Genomic DNA, 15,420 nt, shown 5'->3' with positions numbered 1-15,420 from the left:
GTCTAAAATTCCACACAAGAATTTATTGTAAGTACTTTACCCCCAGACATAGATTTGTCTGTATAGGTCCACAATATCGTATATTCCCCCAATATATCGGTACCTTACGATATTTGGTATTTTTAAGATTTTAACAGAATTTTTAATGGATTTTATTTTTTTAAATTTCCAAATTCGTCCCAAATGGTCGAGGGTATTCAAAGTTCGGCCCGTCCGAACTTACTGCTTTTTTGCTTGTTTTTATTTTCGAAAGAGACCCGTGGAGGCCCTCTAATTCGTAGATGACTTGTTGAAGCTCTTATCTCCATAGGTATTTGGAAGGTCTCCTATTAAATTTATGTGAGATGTATTTTATCTACAAAAATTTTCTATAATGTCCTTTTATCACCCCATTTAGTTCCTAAACATACCTCCCACCTTTCCTCCAACTTTTATTCGATTTCCAACAACATAAATTTCTTGAATTCCAATGAATAATTAAATGTCATTACTAATGCAAAAATTAACCTCGTTTTTTCCCTGAGTACAGCTACACCACAACAAAAAGCCTATGGGAAAAGCAGAGAATGAAGTAAACAACCAAAAATTAAGAAGAACGCATGTCATAAAGAAGAAATATTGTGACTTAGCACCCGGTTTGTAAGAGTGTTGTTGGTGAAATTCAAGATATCCAACTTGGTTTTCTTTTTGAGGTTATTTGAAGTTAAAGTCTATTGAGGTGGGTTCAAGTTGCTCATTGTGGTTTTTCTCAAAGGGGGAATTTTCTCTTGGGGTATTTTCTCCAAGGTGTTGCGTGTCTTTGTCAATGGTATGATGGCATGGTATGTGGTTAGCCTCCTCCTCCCCAGCCGGGGACGGTGTTGTGAACTATTTATGTCCTCACTGGGCATTTTCTTGACCACATGAAGTGGATTTTTTCCTTAGGTCTTGGCATGTCATTTAATTTATGACTGTGTAAATATTTCAACTTTCTTAGCGCCGAAGTTCGGAGTCAGTCTGGTTGATTGCCAGCCATGTTTTTTTCCTTTTTCGTTTGACTTTAATGTGAGTTTTCGTTGTAAGTGACTAAGAAATGGGATTTTATGCAAATTTTTACTTTTGTTTTATTTGGTGTTGGGAAAGGTTAGGTAGAAATTAGCTCTAGTGGGGTGCTACGTGGAAAGGGTTAATTGTTTGTTTTTTTTTTTTTTGGAATAGGATTTCAAGTGAATAAGTGTTTCAAGGTGACACTGTAAATATCATAATCAGTTTGGGATTTTTTATTAGCTTCAAAGAATAATACATCTAGCAGAAGAGAGGGTAATGAAATGTATCGTTGGTTAACGAGTTCCAAGGTAAGCTAAAAATTTATTACTAGAATGAGTCTTGAAAACAAAAATCAAAATTATATATTCGTATTATTTCCGACGGATTGGTGCATATTAAAAAGTAAATGGATAATTTTCTTTTAATAATGCATAACGACTAGACTTCAAGATCAATATAAAACAAAACATAAATTTTATAAATAATAAGAAAAAAAAACATTAAGTTCTGCCTGGCCAATTTTTTAATATGCTCCACCTTAGGGTAAAGGAAACATTATGCAACACACGTTACAAGTGGTTGTACAACTGGGAGAGGTTGTATTCGAGATTGTATTGTATATGTTGTATGAAAAATCAAAATTTTTTTATATTTGGCATGTTGTACCAACCGATAGTAACGTTAGTGGGCATGTCGCATACAATTTCATTTTGTGTTTATTTTCGAAGAGGCAACACTATTGTTTCGCACATCAAAACAACACGAAATCTAATCAAATGTGTCATTTTAATTTATAAAATGGAATTTCAAAAATTAAAACGAAACAAGTAAAAAGCTGTAAGTTCGGCCGAGTCGAACTTCGAATACCCTCCATTTGGTACAATTTTGGCAATTTTCAAAAAAATAAAATCTGTTAAAAATTCTGTTAAAATCTTAAAAATACCGAATGTAGCCGTATACGACGACGTGCACTGCAACCAGCATAGACAACTTTTGTCACAAGCTATTACAATATTCAAATGCGAAATTTGAAAAAAATCTGTTTATAATGTAGCTATAATCATCAAAATTCCGAACATAGAGGGGAACCATTGGAGTTGTAAAACGTGGACCTGCACAGACAATTTTTTGTCATAGGCTGTAGTATCCATTACGAACTTCAAATGCGAAATTTGAAAAAATTCCGGTAAATAATGTCGCTAAAATCATCAAAATACTGAATATCGGGGGGTACCGTTATATGGGGGCTATACGAAGAAGTGGACCTACATAGCCCATTTTCAATACTGTAGTATCTATGACGAACTTCAAGTATAAAATTTGAAACAATTCCGGTAAATAATGTCGGTAAAATTATCAAAATACTGAATATGGGGGGGGGGGTGTACCTTTATATGGGGGCTATTCGAAGACGTGGACCTACATGGCTCATTTTCAATACCAAAAGTCCTGCAGACATAATACACATTTGAGTAAAATTTTATCAACCTACTTCGTTTCGTTCGGAAGCTAGAGTGATTTCCACAGACGGACGGACGTTGAATTTTATGCTGATCAAGAATATATATACTTTGTAGGGTCTAAAATGTATATTTCGAGGTGTTACAGTGTTACTTAATATACCCACCATACTATGGCGGAGGGTATAAAAAAGGCTATTGAGCCAATTATAGAACATGAATTTTTTCCGGTGCCATATTAACTCAAATAAAATCTACGAAAAGTGAAGTTGTACAAAGAGGTTGTACACAAAGTTGTATCGTTTGTGACAAAAACACACAATTTGAGACCTCTCCAAGTTCATACCAACCATCCTACATACAATACAAATTGCTCTGCTTAATTTTGGAGCTCTACGTCAAGTAATGTGGGCTGTATTGAGATTTCAACAGACAGGCAGACGGACAGACGGACAGACAGACATCGTTAAATCGACTTAGAATTTTATGCTGATTATGAATATATATACTTTATGGGGTCTACGACGAATATTTAAGGATATTAATGGCACCTCCGGATGTTCAGTATGTTGATGATATTAGCCACCTTTTCCACGGATTTGTCTAAAATTTGGAATTTGTAGTTCAAAATGGGTTCTAGCTTTGGCGGCAGAACATTGAAAATTTAGGTGCACGTTTTCCTATAGCGTACATATAACTGTACCCACCGATACTCCGTATTTTGATAATCCTAGTTACATTTACCCACGAAATTGTTTCAAATTTGGTATTTAAGAAGATTTGGTAAAAGACAATCCTTGAAGTATAAAATTCTCTATGGAAGTTCCCATTTTGGTGAGTTCGTTTTATCTAACCATTTTATTTCATTTTTAAAAAGTTTAACAGTATTATCCAAATGGTTGTACTGGTATTGTAGTTTAAAGTAGAACACGTTTGAATTCAGATATTTTTATATAAATAAGTTTTCTTTACCCAAAGGTGGAGGGTACTAAAAGATCGGATTTCGGATCTACCGAATTTTTTGGAAATTTTGCAAGTTCCTTCCAAATGGTGGAGGGTATTCAAAGTTCGGCCATGTCGAGCTTACTGTTTTTATACCCTCCACCATACTATGGAGGGTACATTAATTTTGTCATTCCGTTTGTAACACCTCGAAATATTCATGTCAGACCCAATAAAGTATATATATTCTTGATCAGCGTAAAATTCTAAGACGATTTAGCCATGTCCGTCTGTCTGTCTGTGTGTCTGTCTGTCTGTTCGTCTGTCTGTCTGTTGTTATCACGCTATCTTTCGAACAAATTGAGATAGAAGGCTAAAATTTTGCACACATGTATATTTTTCCAGTAGGCAGGTTAAGTTCGTAAATGGACCATGTAGGTCCAAGCTATCATACAGCCTCCATATATCGGTACCTCCCGATATTCGGTATTTTGATGATTTTAGCGACATTATTCACCGGAATTATTTCAATTTTGGTATTTGAAGTTCGTAATAGATACTACAGCCTAAGACAGAAAATTATCTGTGCAGGTCCACGTCTTCATATAGCCCCCATATAACGGTACCCCCCGATATTCGGTATTTTGATGATTTTAGCGACATTGTTTACCGGAATCGTTTCAAATTTGGTATTTGAAGTTCGTAATGGATACTTCATCCAAAGTCAAAAAATGTGCCATGTAGGTCCACGTCTGCATATAGCCCCCATATAACGGTACCCCCAATATTCGGTATTTTAATGATTTTAGCGACATTATTTACAGGGATTGTTTCAAATTTCGCATGTGAAGTTCGTAATGGATACTTCAGCCCATGCCAGAAAATTGTCTGTGCAGGTCCACGTCTTCGTATAGCCCCCATATAACGGTACCCCCCATATTCGGTATTTTGACGATTTTAGCTACATTATAAACAGATTTTTCTTCAAGTTTCGCATTTAAATATTGTAATAATTTATGACAAAAGTTGCCTATGCAGGCCCACGTCGTCGTATAAGCATTCGGTATTTTTAAGATTTTAACAGAGTTTTTAACGTTTTTTTTTTTTTGGAAATTGCCAAACTTACAGCTGTTTTATTTGTTTTTACTAGTTCTTTTAATATGTCATCATCTGTCTTGGATCAAAATTCGAGCAACATGTAATATTCAAAAAATTATGTTGAAAATGAAAGACCGAATATAGAAAAGTACCTTTATATAGGAGCTATAGGAAAACGTGGACATGTTCTGCTACAGGTTTAATTTTTAACAACTTCAAATTATCTAATTTTTGAACATTTCCGTTGAAATGTGACTAACGAAATATCTAAAATCGGCATTTGGTATTGGATCTATTGGAAAATGTTAATATATGGGGATGATTGGGATAGCTACAATTGTTGGTATCTATTAGGCACATAAAATACCAGATCTAAAACTTTTCCGTTTAAAGATGTAGCTATATTCGTCAAAATACTTAATACCATAAGGTTATTTTATTTTCTGACATAGGAGTATTATTGAAACTGTAAAGAAAGGCTTAAAGTCGGGCGGGGCCGAATTTATGATGCCATACACCACTTTGTATATTTAGTAGAGCTCCCCATAACAAATAAACGTTTATATGGAGAATTTATGAAAAATAAATCATACCATCCATGATTGTTTTTGAATGTGTATTATAGATTTAAAGCACCTATAATTAGAAGGCGAAAAGAAAGCTTTGTATATTTTTTACTTTATAAAATACGTATTAAAAATTTTCAAAATTTCAAGGTTTTTAATTTTTTTTAAGTTTTTCTTTTTTGGAAAGGAATAATAGCTAAATGTTTTCCTCCTACACCAAAAAGTCTTAAAAACTTTCATTTTAAAGTTTACCGAGGAGGATATAAGTGAAACCATTGCACAATGGACCTATATATAATTTTTCGTATCCACATGTAAACCTTAGAAACCTCAATATGACATCAATATAAAATTTCAGAATTTAAAATTTATCCCTACAATCTATACCAAATTTAGTAACATTTAGTAGGCATATCAAAACCAATGTACATCTCCCCATCCTAGACACCAACAGTAATCCAAAATTAGTACCATTTAGTACTTTTCGAAAAATTATAATTGTCATTTGCAAAATTACCACCACTTTTAGTATACTTATTATTAGAATTTAGAAAAAAAACTCCAAAAACCCCGATTCCAAATTTCCAGCTCTATTCCCTATCCAAATTCCAAATTTAATACCATTAAGTACTTTTTAAAATCTCAACTTCACCTCACAAAATGTGACCCTAATACTAAATTTTAAATACCACTTTATACTTTTCGTACTTTTTAGTACAAGTCTTAAGATTTTATTTGTATACCCTACACCACATAGTTGTAAGGGTATTATGTCTTTGTGTATTTTTTTGTAACATAAAGATAGAGAGATAGAATCACTCAATCAATCTATACTATCCTGCACCCCCATAAGGAACCTTGATTTCGTATTTCAGAATTCTAGCTCGATTGGTTTGAACAATGCTGTAGATTCAATTTTTAGTACCTTTTAGTAGTCTTATAGTGCGAATATCCAAATTCTTGGTGCGTAAGGTGAGTTCTTAAAAAAATCCACTTGTTTTAAAATTTATTGAGTATTTTTGAATTGATGGAGTATTTTAAAAAATTCTGTAAAAAAAAACACCAAAGAGGAAGTATTGGAAAAATCTTTCTGTCAACGAATGAAAACTATTCATTACTACAAATATCGAAGATGATTTACAGAAGCATTTAAGACTTCTTCTTTGCGGTTTTGATTTAAAAATTCTGTATTGTACAAGTATTGAACAATCTGTACAAATCTATGAATTTAGGGTTGGAGGAGCATTCACGAATTCTATAAAACATCTTCGAAACTTTTGAAATTAGAAGAATATCGACTTCTGCACTTCAGGGGGTCCTCAAGAATGCCTTAAAAATCCAATGCCCCAAAAATCCTTAAAAAATATTGTAAAAAATGACGAATCCAAATCATCAGGAAGTTTTAAACAAATACACAACAACACAAGCATTCTGGCTTGAAAGAATATTCCACCATTTTGTTGTAATTCCACAAATTTTGGTTGAAAAGAGTAATTAAAAATTATTTAAAAAAATGTTCGAATTGTGGACAGTTCAAAAAATATATAAAATTCCACGAATTCGTATTTGAGGGAGTATTCAATAATTCTGTAAAAAATCAATGAATTATGAATTTTGATCTCCAAAAAAAAAAAAAAAAACATTTCTTAAGTGTTTGTTTTCTCTTTCGAGACGAGCTTAATGATCTGAAATTTGCAGTGAAAAGGAAAGCCAGATAGACACTATCACACACTCACCACTATGCGACGCGTTTCGCCGTTGGTTAAGCGGCTCATCAGGCATATTTGATGTGGATGATGGCTTACAAGGGCCGTTGTGAAGAAAATAGGACAAATTTTTAAAAACCCTTACTAATTCTGAATCTAAGGGACACTTAAGGAGAAGTATTCGATTTTTTTAAATGTTTACAAAATCTATTATTTAATACATAAAACACAGGGTCTTCAAAAATTCTGGAAAACACCAACTCTGGACTTTGGAACTTTAAAAATTTATCAATTATGGAATATAGAGGTTTTCAAACATGTTGTAAAAAAATCCAGAAATTCTGGTTTGAAGTAGTATTCCTTAGTTTTGTAAAAAATGTTCGAATTTTGATTTTTGGACAGTCTTAAAAAATTTTTGAAAAAATCAACAAACTCTTGAAAATCCATAGGTTTCCCAAACACTTTACGAATTTTGAACATTAGGGACACTTCAAAATTTCTCAAAAATTTAATATATAAGAATTCTTAACAAAGTCCACGATTTCTTTAATTTCTTTTTAAGTCTAAGAATTCTGATTAAAAAGGAATTGAAAAATTGTCATAGGAGCTCCTCAAATATACAGTCATATATTCTCTAGATCTGGACTTCAGGGAGTTTTAAAAATGGTGTAAACTACTGATTACTTCAATAATTCTGTAAAAAACATTTTGGCCTCAGAACTTGTACAATCCAACAGGACTCAGCACCATCGCACTCAGTACGCGCCAAGAATGGTTACAATGGGCCAAAATACCGCGAAACAACATTCGGGCAGCGTGTGACGGTTTCATTAGCCGGAAGGCCATAATTCGTGCCAAAGGTGACTAATTTGAACAAATCTAAACTTATTCTAAAATTTGATGGTGTTTCCGACATTTTTTGCTTTTATTTAATAAAATAAAAAAAAAAAAAAATGTAAAAATTATGGCGTTTGACTTTGTTACAGTTTTTGTATCTCACCCTGTAGAGTTATATGGGGCCTATACGAAACCATAGCCCGAAATACCTCATTTTCAATAGTAACCTAACAATTGTACCAAATTTCAAATCAATGCGTCAAATAATTTTGATTTCAGTAGACATACAGACAGATAAACGCACATAGCTAAATCAATCTATAATTTTATGCTGATAATAAATGTATGTACTTTATGAGACTCCGTCGAATATGTCGAGGTTTTACAAACAGAAAGACAAATTAGGGTATCTTTCCATGGTGGAAGGTATAAAAATCCACTTGTTCCAGACACTATAACATCCATGACGTCCAAATGGAGATGAATACTTATACTCCAATCAGCAAAAAGTTGTAGCCACTACGTTGTCTAATATTTCTCTATCGTTAGATAAATTAAGCCTCACTCAGCACCCGCCTTCCTCTTTTCTCACTAATTTGTTCCCAGTTACAGTGTCTTTGACTTGTAATTTTAAAGACTGCCTCTTTACATCATATTATATAACTAATATGCCTTTTTTGCTACTTAAGTAATTGTTCTTTTGTGGTTTCATTCCGAAGATATATCTGCCAACTCAACAAGTTAAAGTTCAACAAACTACGCCCCACAATTAAGGGGTTGCAAGAAAGAAACAAATTAAAACAATGCAAAAATTTGCAAACTTTTCTCTCCTTTCCCAACAACAATGAAATTTGCTATTCCCTGAACTTCATACTTGTGGGTTTTGACGAGCTATTAGACTTTTTAAGTATCTCAAACATACAATTCAACTCGCTGAGAAGAACGTCGGACCGACAATAATGTTTAAAACTTTGTCCATTAAAATCTAAACTTATCATTGGTTTGTTGTTGGTTACATACCTGGCGGTTAGAATTTTGTCGACATTGACGAAACGACGACCATTAGCCGCCGCTGCTGTTGCTGCTGCAGTCATTTGTTGATGTTGTTGGTGTAGGGTGGCACTAAGTTTGGAACCCATGCATATGGTATAGGTGCCATCGAGATTGTCATTGCAATTGTTGGAATCCTTGGTTTGAAGATTTTCAAGCTTTTTGAAAGTCTCTAAAAGTGGTAGGAGAGGGGAAAAGAAAGAATCGGTTAATTTACGAAAGAACTTTAAAAAGTTTTAAGGGCTTGTTTTTGCATATAAAAACCTTGATTTCCACAATTGTTAGTGTTGTTGTTGTTGCTGCTGCTACCGTTGTTGTTAAAGTTGTTGTTCTTTTGCTGGTTATTGTGATGATTAAAATGTTGTGCTCGATTAATATTATTGTTGATATAATAATAGGGCGGGGATTGTTGTTGCTGCTGTTGTTGTTGATGAGGATGCATTGGGAAATTGTTGTGCTGCGATTTTCTTCTCGTCGCCGTCTGATAGTGATGGCCATTTAAATTATAATTCACTTTGGGATAGGTGGCATTCATGTTGTATTGTTGCTGCTGCAAATGAGCATATGCTCCCATTCCGGGGTAATATGTGGGCGGCTTATGTACACGATATGTACCATTCATGTCCATAGCGGGGAATCTGTAAGGATAAGATTTTTTATTAATTTTAATTCAAATAATACATTCTAAATGTATTCTCTATGTAGAAGTTCTTGAGAGTATTCTGTCTATCTTGGATATTATGAAGGGAATACCATACCTTTTGGTAGAAGTGCTTCTTAAGGCATTGCAAAAGAAACCTCAAAAGTTTTATCTTTAGATATGATTTAGAAATTCCTTAAGAAATAAGGAAATCGTTAAATCGTTTCAAAAATAAGGAAACCAATATTTCCAAAAATTATATACAAATCTACAAATTCTGTCCATAGGGGAGTTTTTCTTCTGATAGTCTACAAAATTTCTTCAAAAGAATAGAGGATATTGTCTTCAGGGAGTTATGAAAATTATCGCTACAAACTCCACAAATTTTGCGTATGATGGGTCTTCCAAAAATCTTTGAAAAAATTTGGGCTCCCAGATATCATAAAACAATTTTTTTGAAAAGCTTAAACAAATCCACAAATTAGGAACCTCCAAAATTCTTTAAAAAACCCACAAATCTGAACCCTAAGGTTTCTTAAAAAATCTGTAAAAAATCCACGAATTCTTAACGTTTAGTCTTAAAAAGTCCTTTTTTAAACAATTTTTTAAAAATATTCACAAATTTTGGACCTTAGGGTATCTTAGAAAATTCTTTAAAAATCAACAAATTCTGGATTTTAGGGTATCTTAAATAGTTCTTTAAAAATCCACAAATTTTGGATATTAGGGTATCTTAAAAATTTCGTAAAAAAATCCACGAATATGTGACTTAACAATTTAAAAAATCCACAAATTCTGGACATTTTGGTTCCTTAAAAAATTCTTTAAAAAACTCTACGAATCCTAGACCTTAAGGTTTCTTAAAAAGCTCTTTAAAAAATGCACGAATTTTGGATCTTAGGGTGCCTTAAGAAATTCTTTAAAAATTCACAAATTCTGGACCCTAGGGAGTAAAAAAAATATTTAAAAAATCTACGAATTCTGGACATTAGGGAGTCTTAAGAAATTCTTTAAAAATCCACGAATTCTGAATCTTAAGGCTCCTAATATTTTTTTTAAAGAATCCACGAATTCTGAACTTTAGGGAGCCTTAAAATGTTCTTTAAAAAGTCTACGAATTCCGGAATTCCTAGGGAGTTTTAAAAATATATTTAAAATATCTACAAATTCTAGACCTTAGGGAGTCTTATGAAATTCTTTCAAAAATCCATGAATTCTAAACTTCAGGGGACTTTAAAAATTCTTAAAAATATACTAATTCTGAACTTCAGGGGACTTTAGAAACTCGTTAAAAATCCACGAATTCTGAACTTCAAGGAAACTTTAAAAATTCTTCAAAAATCCACGAATTCTGAACTTCAGAAAACTTTAAAAATTCTTAGAAAAACCCACGCATTCTAAACATCAGGGAGACTTTAAAAATTCTTTCAAAAATGCACGAATTCTGAACTCTAGGTAGACTTTAAAAATTCTTTAGAAAATCCACGAATTCTGGATTTTGTGAAATCCTCATTAAAAAATTCACGGAATCTGAACTTTATAAAGTCTTCAGAAATTCTTTAAAGTCGTAATTAATTCTTAAAAAATTCAAGAATTCTAAACTTTAGGGAATCTTTAAAAATCCTACAAAAAATATCATAAAATATTGGACTTTAAATAATGTTGGAATATAAATTAAATTTGGATTCAATTCTATAAAATTCCACAAATTTGGGTTTTGGAAGGACTTCTTTTGAAAATCCACGAATTTGGGGTAGTAAAGATTCTTCATTTTTTTTATTGTAAATCCACAAATGTGGGGTTAGGAAAAGTCTCTAAAAATCCTTAAAAAATCTAGGGTATATTCATCAAAATTAGTCTTTCTAAGAGTCTCCAATTTGTTTTCTTTTTTAAATCCATGGAATTTTGGTCTCCAGAGAGTATTCAAAAATTGTCCTTAAACCATGAATTTGGGGCTTCACAAATTCTTCAAAGAATCGATGAAACTCTCGATGAAGACTCAGTGAAGAGTCTGAAAATTTTTTAAAAAATTTTCAATTTTAAGGTTACAGATTCCCCGTTTCTTTAAATCCACGAATTTTTATCTGTTGAGAGTTTCATAAATGCATGAATTAGTGTTCCAAGGCCGCGTTTAAAACTACTTTAACAAATTCCCCAATTTGCTGCGCGACGTCTTCAAAAAGTCGTTAAAAATTCACGAAATCGAATTTCCGATTTTTTTAAATATTCAGTTAATTTCTTTAAAATTCGTTAATTTTGACTTGTCTAAGTTTTAAAAAATACTTAATAAATCCACCAATAATGCACTTCAGAAATTCTCATCATATCCATGTGCCTTGGCTTCAGTCTTAACAAGTTGATTAAAACTCCTCCATCCATAGAAGACCTTTAAAATTTCTGCTGCTTGTAGAAGATCTTCTAAATGAGTCTCTTTCTGAAAGTCCTGTGTCTTTAGAGTCCTTTGAAAGTCTTGTTTCTTCTTAATTTTTACGATTTCCAAACGATTTCCTGTATTTTGCCTAAAAATTATATTCTTCAGCTTCTGACATAGGTCATGTTACTCGATCTACCAAGGCTAAATATAAATTTATTTATTGATTTTTTTATTATTTATGTATTTACTTATTTATATATGTTTATTAAATAATTTATTTATTTAATTTAATTACTTATTCATTCATTTTTGAAATATTTTTCTCTTAGAGTTCAAAACTGGCTCAAAAAAACTACATTCTAAAATTCTAAATTAGTCAATAAAATTAAAAAGTCAACCCCTAAAAATGCCCCTTTAACATTTTAAGTATCCTCCACCCCCGCCACATTCCTTCATTTCAAATCTCCACTTGTCTTTCCGTGGAAAATCTAATTGCATTATCATTTCATTCCGACACGAGTTTATTATCATTCATCTCGGCTTTGGCTAGTACGCCATAAATGTTTGTGACAGGTCTTACCTTGAATTTATGGTTTGTCTGGTAAATCGACCACTTATACCATCGCTGCCACCGGCAACAGTTGCACCAACGCCACCGCCACCACCTATGCCTCCGCCACCACCACCTCCCTTACCCGGCACATCGTTACTCACAACACTACCACCACTACTCGTATAGTTGCTATCGGAACTTCTTCCATCGACAGAAGAATCCGAGCAGGAGTTGGGTATAATGCGTCGTGTGGTGTAGACAGGATAGTCGACTGAAAGGAAAATTGATTTGATTTACTTTGATTAGAATTGATTGATGTATCAATAATCAATGGTAGATAATTAAAATGAGAAGATGGCACACACACACACACAGGAAAGTGCCTAGGGAAACAATTGTGGTTAATTAAAAATAAATAGTTTTCAGGGTCATATAAATACGTGAGTAAGGATTGCAAACTTGTGCGTATAAAAACAGGGAAATATAAAATAAGAAATTGAAACCGGAATATGAGGAGCGCAGACATGTGCAACACGAAAAATAATTACTGGAGCACTATGAAGCTGATTATGAAACAAAGCTAAACATAGACGGCAATATAGGAGGCAATTTTCACCCTCTTCCTAATTTTTTTGAAAATTTGCGATTACGATTTCTTGATATCCTCGAATTAATGGTATATTGTCTTCGGCAGCATTACTGATAGCAATACGAGGATTATTTTGATTTTGAAATTGTAACTCTCAATGGAGTCACTAAAGGGGTCTTTGGGTTCTTTTTCAAATAAATTAAATAATTCTACAAATCGTATCGGTCGTACAATACATCAAACATTGAAATCTTACCTATATGTCAGGAATTCAATAAATTCATAAAAATGTACAGGGGGGTCAGGTGAGTGATAGGCCTTCTTATTTGGGAATGTTTTAAAAAATCTACGAATTTTGAACCTCAGAAAGACATCATTAATTCTTTAAAAATTAATGAGTTCTGGATTTCAGGGAGACTTTAAAAATCCAAAAAAAAAAAAAAAAAAAGAATATCATAAACTATTGGACTTTAAATATTTTTGGAAAATCAATTAAATATAGATTCAATTCTTTAAAATTCCACAAATTTGGATTTTGGAGGGTCTATAAAGATTATTTAAAACATTCAAGAATTTGCGTATGTGTAGAGCCTTCAATAAATCTACAAAAATCTCCAATTTTGGGGCAACAGAAAGTCTCCATTTCTTTCAACATTCACGAATTCTGGTCTGCTTAAGGAAGTTTTAAAGAATGCTTAATAGGAAACTAGGCTTCAGAAATTCTCAGCCGTGTAATGGGCCTTAGTTTGGGGAAATTCCTACTAAAAGTGTACGAAGAGTACTAAAATGTACTAAAAATTGAATATTTTGTATGGGATTAACGGACTGGGTTAGAATTGAAATTTGAAATAAGGGTCACTGATGGAGTGTAAGGTAGATGTACCAAAAGCTTTTTGGAGATTCGAACAATAAGGTTACGAAAAGTACTAAACAAAACTGGTACAAAACTTCTAAAATGGTACCATTTGGTATAATGTGAATAGTCAGAGCAAAAAATTGAAATTCGGTATGAGAATCAAGGTTGGAAAGTAAGTATAATATACGAAGATGGTTATGGAAATGTGTACTAAGTGTGCGAACTGTACTAAATGGTGCACAAACAGTGCACGAAAAGGACTAAATAGGACTAAACAGATAAAGCTTGATATTTGAAATTTGGTATTGGGGTCGCTATTCGTGCGTAACCTGGACTGTATGTACTATAATTGAACGAATAGCATCGAATGGTACTTTATTTGGTATTGGGCGAATGGATAGGTATACAGTTCTGAAATTTGATGTTATCAATGTTTGAGTTTTGGCGTGGTTTTGGAAATGTGTACTATAATTGTACGAAAATAACGTAGTGGTACTAAATTGGTTGTGTGAAGGAATAAAGCTAAACTCCTCAAATTTGATATTGAGGCCTCTGTTAGCATCGGGAATTGAGATATGGGGGTAGTTTTGGAAATGTGTACTCTAATTATTGGAAAAAATACTGCTGGAAAATACTTCTGTCAAATGTTATCAAGATCGGTTCAGATTTTTATATAGATTCGATACACATCTTCATCCGATTTTACGTTTCATATATGTAATATCAGCCCAAATTGAAGAGATTTTTTCATATTCAACCGAATTTTACTATTTGGTGGAGCTCGATCCGGTATATCTATTGTTCCAATAAATATTTTTAATGTAAAATTCATCGAAGTCATATTATGCACTATATAGGGTGAGATGAAAAAACTGCAACCGACTTCAGACTGCTGTCATTTCTAAGCCACTCGTCCGACAGCTGTTAAAATTGTTCCAGTGACAGCTCATTATATTGTTTAAAAGCGTACAAAAGCATTTTGGTGAGAATTTTCCACAAAAAAAGTTATTCGTGATGGAATTCAAGCGTGATAGTGTGATTTCTTTATATTTGGCTGGAAAATCACAAGTGGCTATCGATGGAGCACTCCAGCATTTAAATGTGAATACATTTTTGTGTCTCGTACCATCGCTCGTTACCGTGATACTAATAGCGTAGCCGCAGAAATGCAGCAGAAATGATTCGAAAAGTAAAGAAGCGACTTGATCGAAACCCGCGTCGCAGTGGCCGAAAAATGGCTCGTGAGCTGAACATATCGCAATATTCCATTCGGCAAAATATTGAAAAATGAGCTCGGGGTACAGCCATTGAAATTCCAAAAAGTGCAAGAAGGAAAATAGACTCAAAAGAGCTAAAGAGCTAAAGAGCATGGCCGAGAGTGGTGAATTGCCGAATTTGGTTTTCTCCGATGAAAAAACATTCGTTGAATGCTGTCCAGCAGTTTGTCAAAAAACAAAATGATCGTGTTAACTTGCCAAAGAAGTCAGTTGAAAATGTGCACCTTTGGTAGGCCAACATAACTCAAGCGCCAGCCATGGTGATGGTGTGGGCCGCCATAACAGCCGATTGTCGCTCTCCGCTTCGTATTAATAGACCGTGGCATCAGAATAGATGCCGAATATTATCGCGAACATATTCTGGAGGGTGTATTAAAGCCTTGGGCAAGCAAACATTTTGGCCGCAGACCTTGGACATTCCAACAGGACTCAGCACCATCGCACTC

At 33.3% G+C, this 15,420-nt stretch overlaps 1 protein-coding gene across 1 annotated transcript in view; it reads right to left on the bottom strand.

Annotated features, from left to right (window-relative positions):
• LOC101891275 (uncharacterized) overlaps positions 1–15,420 on the bottom strand; it is a 95,741-nt gene that overhangs the window by 18,063 nt on the left and 62,258 nt on the right. Inside the window, exons 6-8 of the mRNA XM_011292890.3 lie at positions 12,280–12,523; positions 8,950–9,323; positions 8,656–8,857 (exon numbers count right to left, since the gene is read on the bottom strand). Coding sequence (XP_011291192.1) covers positions 8,656–8,857; positions 8,950–9,323; positions 12,280–12,523 — 820 coding nt within the window. The remainder of the gene's footprint in view (positions 1–8,655; positions 8,858–8,949; positions 9,324–12,279; positions 12,524–15,420) is intronic.

Source organism: Musca domestica, unplaced genomic scaffold (genome assembly GCF_030504385.1).
Source record: "Musca domestica strain aabys unplaced genomic scaffold, Musca_domestica.polishedcontigs.V.1.1 3, whole genome shotgun sequence".
In the NCBI taxonomy this organism is placed as follows: domain Eukaryota; kingdom Metazoa; phylum Arthropoda; class Insecta; order Diptera; family Muscidae; genus Musca; species Musca domestica.
This window is presented reverse-complemented; position numbering and strand designations above follow the sequence as displayed.